The sequence below is a fragment of the Ceratotherium simum genome, chromosome 13 (assembly GCF_057802395.1).
Source record: "Ceratotherium simum simum isolate JZ-2026a chromosome 13, ASM5780239v1, whole genome shotgun sequence".
Taxonomy (NCBI): Eukaryota; Metazoa; Chordata; class Mammalia; order Perissodactyla; family Rhinocerotidae; genus Ceratotherium; species Ceratotherium simum.
Window position 1 is genome coordinate 42,231,292 of NC_141912.1, and position 9,015 is coordinate 42,240,306.

Sequence of the window (9,015 nt, forward strand, 5' to 3'; positions counted from 1 at the left end):
TGCTCCCAGCTCCCCTCTCTCCCTCCTTCGCCAAGGACCCTCCCTACACTTCCTTACTGGAACTGAATCTCCGCCTCCTCCCTGCTCTCCCCTCAAGCGCCCACAAAACCTCCCCAGGTGGAAACACATCACTGACCTACCAGGCAGGCCCAGGCAAGAAGTTTCTGACCACTCCTGGGGCCAGTGGGGCTTAGGGCTCTTGCTCAGACCTCTAATGGCCCTGAGCTTGTCACCCACCTTCAGTGTGACTTTCCCTAAAGAGGAGGACAAAGACAGGGGAGGACAAAGACAGGAGGACAAAGACTGCCCCTGCAGAGAAGGGGCAGTGCACAGAAAGAGAAAGAAGAGAAAGAGTGGGCAGTCCATTGCTTGACCACAGTTTCCTCCTGGCCTTCTCAGCTCCTCCTCCGGGCGCAGGTCACGGTGGCAAAGGGGCAGCTGGTCACAGATGAGAGGAGAAGACTCTACAAAGACCCCGGAGCTGTATGCCAAGCAGGCTGTGCCCTCCACATCCAGATTCACACCTGCCCTCCCAGGTCTCCCACTCCCCACGCCAGGCCTGGCCTCTCTCATTTTGTCCATCTCAGAGGCACTGGAAGAGCCAAGCAGAATCAGGCCCAGCTCCCAGCTCCCAGCTCCCTCTCTCTGGTGCCCCGCACCATGTCCTCTCCCACCAGCACACTGGAAAAGGGCCATATGGCCTGGAGAGCCCCATTCCCACTACTGCTGCTGCTGCTGCTCCCAGGTGAGGGGAAAGGGAAGAGAAAGTGGGAGGAGAGGAGAGGGGGTGACGGGGACTATTGGGACAGCAGGGCCCAGAGCAAGTGGCTCTGTGGCCAGAGGGCTGGTGGTGGGGCTAGTCCTGGCGTGGCCCTGACCTGCAGCTCTGTTCTCCAGGCTTGTGGGCACTATCAAAGGTCCAGGAACTTCACAGCGTGGCGGGACAGACACTCTCTGTGAGGTGCCAGTATCCGCCCAAGGGCTGGCCCTACCAGAGCAAAGGCTGGTGTAAGGAGGTGTCGAAATTCAAGTGCGTCAGGCTAGTCACCAGCTCCAGCCCCCGCACACTGGCTTGGAACTCTCGATTCTCAATCTGGGACAACCCTGCTGCTGGCTTCTTCATTGTCACCATGACTGGTCTGAAGGAGGAAGACTCAGGACACTACTGGTGTAGAATCTACCACGCTTCCGGAAACTCTGTCTCTAAGTCCATAAGGTTCTATCTGGCGGTGTCTCCAGGTGAGCCCCTTCCCTGGGGTCCCCTTTGGGTGTCTCCTGGTTTCCTAGTCATGGAAGCCAGGCTGCCCTCCCCCTCTCCTGGTCTCCTGGGAAGGCTGTTGGGGACGTGTGCCTGAGGGACCCACATATATGCACACACACGCGCACACACACACACACCTCCCTCACACACACCCTGTCTCAATGATTTACAAGACTTCTCAAAGATGCTCCAACAGATCAGCTCAGCATGCTGACCGGTCTGAGCCCTGAGCTCGTATGACCCGGCCACAGGGGAGCCCAAGACTGCTTGGCATCTTTGGAGAAGGCACCGGTACCTGGCACAAAGTAGGCACTCAAGTAAATGTGTGTCCACTGGCCACAGACCACCCCTCACCATGTTGGTATCATGTTGGTCTTTCTGTTCTTCCTGGCTCAGATCAGAGGTCAGCAAACTGGCCTGAAAGCTAAGGATGATTTTTTAATGGTTGGGAAAAAATTGAAAGGAAAATAGTATTTTGTGATACATGAAAATTATAGGAAATTCAAATTTCAGTGTCCATAAATAAAGTTTTTTGGGAAGACAGCCACACCCATTTCTTTATGTAATGTCTATGGCTGCTTTCATATCACAGTAGCAAAGTTGAGTAGTTGTGACAGAGACCATATGGCCCACAAATCACAAAGTAGCTACTCTCTGGCCTTTTACAAAAAATTTTGCCAACCTGTAGTCTAGATCAGTGTTTCTCCAGTATCTGTAGTTGCAATGGACTGAATGTTTGTGTCCCAAAGTCATATGTTGAAATCCTAACCCCCAATGGGATGGTATTAGGAGGTGGGGCCTCTGGGAGGTGACTAGGTCATGAGGGTGGAGCTCTTATGGGATTAGTGCCCTTATAAAGGGACCCCAGAGAGCTCCTTCACCCTCTTTCTGCCATGTGAAGATACAACCTGAAAGAGGGGTCTCACCAGAACCCCACCATGCTAGCACCCTGATCTCGGACTTCCAGCCTCCAGAACTGCGAGAAATGAATTTCTGTTGTTTATAAGCCACCAGTCTGTGGTACTTTGTTATAGCAGCCTGAGCAGACTAAGACAGTGGTGGAGGACTTTTAAAAAATATCTCCAGGGGGCTAGCCCTGCGGCCTGGTGGTTAAGTTTGGCATGCTCCACTTCAGCAGCCTGAGTTCCACTCCTGGGTGCAGACCTACACCACTCATCAGTGGCCATGCTTTGGCGGCCACCCACATACAAAATAGAGGAAGATTGGTGCAGATGTTGGCTCAGAATGAATCTTCCTCACCAAAAAAAATAAAAAATAGTCTCCAATCCATCAATGACTATTTTTTAGTAAAATACAATAAAAATAAATGACTAGAAACATAATGAGAAAAAAACAGACATACAAAATACAAGCCCAAAATGCTTATTAGATTTGATAGACATAAAATTACATTCCAACAAATATAATCAGAACAAACATAACATAGGAAAAAAATTTTAATTATAAAAACTGCACACATTGTTCATTGAAAGTGTACATGCAGGTAATTGACATAGTGGCTTAATGTTATACCTGTAACATTTTGTGGTTCCTCAATCATAACTAAACAAAAAGTTAGAAGTGAAATAGCAATTTTCCATATTAAATGCCAATATTCATACTTAGAACAAACACTCTGAATATCCACATTTGAAGATTTTAATGTGACAAATGAGCATTCTTCCTCCTTATTAACTTACCTAATCTGAGTAACACTAATTACATCATAACTCTTAGGGCAAAATATATAAAGAAATTGTTTTTATGCTGTGTTTTAATAACACTCATAGTAGAAAAGTGGTCTCATAAAGGTATGTTGATAAAAATATAAATAAGAATTTTAAAGCAATTTCAACAAGCTCAATGTTTTTATTTTTAACTTTTACAAAAGGAAGCATGTGATGCTATATTTTCAAAATGCACCTTCAATCCCTCATCAGTAGCTAGTTCCAAAACTTTATTATAAAGTTATAGTTATATTTAGATTATCTTTTGATGAAAAAATGGATTCTGGATCTATGAATTTCCTATGCGGATATCTTCTTTTGACAGAAAATAAAATTCAAAACATTCTATCACATTATTAGTTTTTCTATGACTGCTTTTGCAGATATGCAATATCAAGATCCTTGCCTATTTTATTAATAATTTTTATTAAATTAAGAACATGACATAACAATTTATAGAAACTATCCTTCTAAGCTTCTTTTGTGTATGCCCTTCGATTTTATTTGCCATTGAAAAACATATTGCATTCCTTCCTTGTATGAAAATATTAATATCAAAGCTCTAATATAAACAAGTATGACTGTGAAATTTACATTTTTAAAATGTTAGTACTAAACTGGTTGCTATCTTGCCAAAACATAGATCAAACATTCTCAACTTGGTATGCAATAACAATTGTTTATGATCAGGTTCTGTATTATCACATTATAAAGAGAATGATTTCAAATTCAATACATTCATTTTTATGTAATTCACAATTTTTACCAGGTAGTTAAGCATATTAAGCATACTGTTCAGTTCAGCTGGTATTTTTTTCATAACAAGACTTTCTCAATGAAGGAAGCAGTGCATCGATTTACCTTCTGGCCCCAGGCTCCTCACTCTGAATGACTACTCCAGAATGTTCTCCTGTCACAGCAACTGCAGCCATCAGAACATACTCCTTCAAATGGCACATATAGTAAAAGAATAGCTGTGTTAGCAATATTTGTGCATTTTTCAAGTTGCTGTGAAAAATATTTTACTAGCTTTACAGTCATATGTTGCTTAACAATAGGGATACGTTCTGAGAGATGCGTTGTTAGGAAATTTCATCATTGTTTGAATATCGTAGAGTGTGCTTACACAAACCTCGATGGTGTAGCCTACTCCGTACCTAGGCTCTCTGGTACTAATCTTATGGGACCACTGTCATACACGTGGTACATCGTGGACTGAAACGTCGTTATGGTGCCTGTGTATGGTGCCTGTATTTGTTCTAGGAGTTGATCTTCCATATCATTAGCTAATTCATGAATACATGGAGCTAAAGTGTCATGGAGAGTGCTGTTTAAGCTCCCTTCTTTGCTACAGATTAACCCAACACTGTGAAGCAAACATCTGCCTTGCAGTCTTTCAACAACGTTTCAGCACCTGTAGATAGATTTTTAGTCTTAGCAACACACAGTGTTACTGCACAAGAAGCCCATTAGAAAAGATTAGAGTTTATATGTGAAATACTGACTGCTTTCAAGAGCTTTTTAATTCAATACTTTTTCCCCCCAAAAATTAGTTTGTTTTGAACTTGTGTTTTTGTGTTTTTATGTAAATGCTATTTGTTTTTATAACGTATTTGCTTCGTTAGCCAGTACATCTCAACAAATAATTCACCAAGTTTTAGTACTTCGCCATGAATTATAACTACAAAACTCACACTCTGAGTGCCGTAGTTTCCCTTTGCTGCCATAACAAATTGCCACAAACATAGTGGCTTACAACAACACAAATGTATGATCTTACAGGTCTGTGGATCAGAGGTCAGCTATAGGCCTCCTGGACTAAAGTCAAGGCGTCAGCAGGCTGTGTTCCTTTCTGAAGGCTCTTAGAGAGAATCGGTTTCTTGCTCATCAGATCTTTGGCAGAATTCAGTTCCTTGTAGCTCTAAAACTGAGAGGTCCCATTTTCTTGCTGGCTGTATACTGAGAGCTTTCCCAGCTTCTAGAGGCTGTCATATTCCTTGGCTCATGGCCCCCTTCCTCCATCTTCAAAGCCAAAGATCCTTCACTCTCTGACTATAGCTGGAAAACGTTCTCTGCTTTTGAATACTCATGATTAAATTGGACCCACCCAGATAATCTCTCCATCTCAAGGTCTTTAACCTTAACCACCTCTGAAAAGTCCCTTTTGCCATGTAAGGTAACATATTCACAGGTTCCTGGGATTAGGACATGGACATCTGGGGGGCAGCTGTTATTCTGACTACCACAATAAGGGATTAAATTTTCAAATAAAGCCAGTACAAACTCTTTGGAGTAATTTCAGAAGGAAAATTTTCTTTGAAATCAATTCCACTATAATCATTTGATTTATTATTACTGCTACATTCAGAAAAGGTATGTCTTTTCTTGATGAAAAGTTCAATGGCTTTCGTTTTGCTATCTGTTAATTAGTAATTGAATTAGCTAATCACTACTCTAGCTAATCATATTAAACTCTAAATTTTAAAAAAACAGGTTTGACTGAAAATTTAAATGATTGCAAAAGTAACAAATGATAAAGAATAATTTTTTTCAGGTATTTATATGCTTTTGGGTTATAATTGACCAGCTAACCTTAAACTATCACATGCTGGAACATGGTCCTACTGTGTGTTACTAGCACACAGCTTGCTGCATATGCAGCTCTCTGTGCCACTTTGACAATACGCGATCTGGTCTATACCCTGTTCAACCAGATGAGTTTATTAATCACGCTTGGACCTTGAGGCAATATCAGATTGATATAAAAATCTTGAAATCCTTACTCCTAATTTCTGTATTTACCTTCTTGCAAGCAGATTATACTTTGTGGACCAGCACCAGCCCATAGATCACACATTCAGTAGCTCAGGACTAAAATTTTCTGAGTGTCCCAAGGCCCTCCTCCAGACTGGGCACACGGGTTGTTCCTGGCTATCATTCTGGGCAGCCTTGGAGAGTGTTCCTGCGGGACAGGATTGTGTCCACATGTCCATCAGCCTGGGGATCTCTCCAGGGAAGACCTTCCAGGGCAGCCCCTGGGCTGACAGGTGTCCCAGCCTCAGCACCCTCTCCTCCAGGCCTCTCCCAGCCCTTGCCCCTCTCTCTCCCCAACCTTTGGGGGAGACAGTTCCCCTCATGGACCCCTGGTGGGTGTGCAGACCTGGCTGAGGACACTGAGAGTCCCCACTTCATGTCACAGCCTTGGGGCTGACACTGCCTCTTTCCCGTCTGGGCCTCCCACCCACCTCCTGCAGCCCTTGTCTTCTCTTTATCCTCAGCAGCCCCCCTCACTTCTCCAGAGAGGCCCTCCCCTAGCCTCCACCACGGGCTCTGAGCACAGGTAGATCTGGGTCTTCCTGGGAGGGCAGAGCAGCAGGGGTGATGAGCAGGCGGCTCACCTCAAGTCTCAGAATCAAGAGGGGGGCCTCAGAAAAGGTCCCACCCAGGCTGTTGAGGCAGTGGGGCCTACGGGCTGGCCAGGGCTCTGCCGCAGAACCAGGGGTGACAGGGATGCTACAGCAGCCCTTAAAACTCCCCATGAGGGCCCCTTCCCCAACAGCCCCCGAAGTGTGGGAGGGGGGGAACCCCTCTCTCCCCCCCTCCCCCCAAGAGGGAGGGATGTCAGAGATGAGAGCAGCTTAAAGATCGGACTCTTTCCACACTTGAGGGGGCTGAGAGGTAGAGAGGACCCATGTGAAGAGGTAGAAATGCTCAGAGGGAGGCCCAGGCCTCCTGACGCCTATTTCAGTGCTCCTCCTAGACCAAGGGCTACCTCCACAGGCCCCAGATAGAGCCTGGGCCGCCGGTCTGTCTAGTCCTGAGCCAGGGGACTTTACAACCCAGCCCCCACCCCGCAAACTGGTTTTCTCCTAGGCTGATAGGCTTCTGTTCCCGGTCCAGCCTAGTTCCCTACTCCAGCTTTCCTGCCAGCAGAAACAGGTGGGCCATCCCGTCTGCTAACCAAGGCCCCTTCTCTTTCCCTGGCAGCCTCTCCCTCCAGGCAGGCCACCTGGGCTCCCCGTGACCTGGTCTCATCACAGACTCAGAGCTGTGTGTCCCCCACTGGAAGAGCCGGAGAGACCTCCAGGGCTTCCTCCGCCATCACCGCCCCTTCACAGTGAGTTCAAAGTGGGACCCTCATCCACACAAGCCTGGCTCAGGGGCCGGAGGACAGAAGCTGCCGCCTCAGCCTGGGCCTCTCTCCTTTCTGTCCCTCTGTCCTCCAGGCAACGAAACTCCACTTCCTGCTCCAGCCCTGCAGCCCCCAGTGCCCTGGTGCCCCTGCTGTGTGGACTCCTTGTGGCCAAGAACCTGGTGCTGTCAGCTCTGCTTGTCTGGTGAGTGGAGTTTGGGTTGGACTTGGAGGGAAATGGGAACAGCTTCTGTCCCTGGGTAGAGAGTTGGAGGGGGGAAAATTATAATCGACAGGGCTCTCCAAATTCAACCCTCACTGAATCCATCCACCTTGCGTGTTCATTACAGAACCACCTTTGTCTTTCAGCTGCAAATTCTCATGCATCTTGTCCACATGTCTCCCTCCCCTTCCCTCCCCCCTCCTCGCCCTCTAATTCATCCTCCATCAGTAACACCAACCTACACAGCCAGAAGTCCCTCCCACCGCCTGCCCTACATGGAATGCCTATGCAAAGCCACCATCCCAGGATGCTGCCTCATCCTAAATCCTCAGGAAGAGAGGGTTACACAGGAGGGAAAGAGTCACAAGCTCTGGGGAGAAGGGGACATGAGGGAGCACACAGGTGGGGCTAGGAGAAAGGTGCAGGGCCAACGCGAAGGTGAGGAAGATGCAGAAACAGGACCAGGTCAGGCCAGGAGCAGGCTTGCTGCAGGAGGGCAGGCGTGCGGAGAGGGAGACAGGGCCAGAGAACGGATGCCGGTGGCCTCATGTGTTTCTCCCTCTCAGGATCTCACATCTAAAGGCCTCAAGGAAACAACATGTGCAACACAGAGGGATGTCTCTGATCTGCCCAGCTCAGCCTGGACCAGGCCCCTGGGAGCTTCCTGCTGAGCCACGGGCCCCAAGAAGGATGGCCAGTCTCCCCCCCACCCTCAGGAGCTCCTCCCTGACCACTGAACTCTGCCTTCCCTGCAAAGAAACGGCCAGAGCCTCCCAGAACGTGACCCAACGCCCTTGGCTACACTGCTCGCTCCAGTGCTGAGGATTTCTCAGCTCTGACCTCCTCACAGGGTCCAGGCCCACTGCTTGCTCACACTCTGTTTGCATCTGGGCCAGCATCATCCAGTTATGGGAGTCAAAGCCCAGTGGAACACATTTCCACCAAACCGGAGCCACCACTGCTGATGACTCTGACTCCTCCCTGCCCCCCGACTCCTCCCCTTCCCCTTCCTCTCCTCTTCCTCCTCTTCCTCTCTGTAGCCCCACAGCTCAGCCAGGCCCCAGGTCACCCCAGGTCTCTCCCTCTCCCCTCGCTCAGGCTCACTTTGCCAAGGCCCCTCTGTCTGCTTCTCTCTGTTTCTTCTGTCTCTTCCTCCTTGTTTCCAAATGTGCCCACGTTGCACCTGTGCATGGACCATTCTGTCAGTCACCTAACTTGGTGTCCCACCTTTGGTCTCCACCTCCCAAATTGTTCCTCCTTGCACATCCCCCCTCAACAACACCTCTGTGCATTCTCACTGCATGGGAATTGAAGTCCAGTGTCATTATCCGGGTCCCACGCTCTGCCAAGTTCAGCCACCCCTTGTCACCATGTCATTGTGCACCCCCCATACTGTCCTTCTTGTGCCACCAAGATGGCCGCAGGCTCTGGAGAGAAGTGAACCCTCCTTTTTCTGCACAAGCTGAGCAGGACGCTCCTCATGACCACAACAGAGGTCATGCTGACCCCCAGCACTGTCCTTCCCTGGGGGTGTCCTCTCTCTGACACTTATTATCTCAATGTTGGACTTTCCAGACTTGAGCTTCTAACTTTATTTTCTCTGCTGTTCTTCATCTGTTTTTCTTTATTCCTACTTTCTTGGAAAGTTCCTCAAGGTTTCATTCCAAGTCTT

The 9,015-nt window shown here is 47.9% G+C and overlaps 1 protein-coding gene across 1 annotated transcript; it reads left to right on the plus strand.

Moving 5' to 3' along the window:
• The first annotated feature begins 449 nt into the window (after positions 1 to 449).
• On the plus strand, positions 450 to 8,127 carry NCR2 (natural cytotoxicity triggering receptor 2). The gene is given in 7 exon segments (XM_087437870.1): positions 450 to 745; positions 898 to 1,239; positions 6,976 to 7,105; positions 7,215 to 7,325; positions 7,910 to 7,994; positions 7,997 to 8,057; positions 8,060 to 8,127. Coding segments are annotated over 7 exon segments (882 nt in total). The 5' UTR covers positions 450 to 660.
• Positions 8,128 to 9,015: the final 888 nt, after the last annotated feature.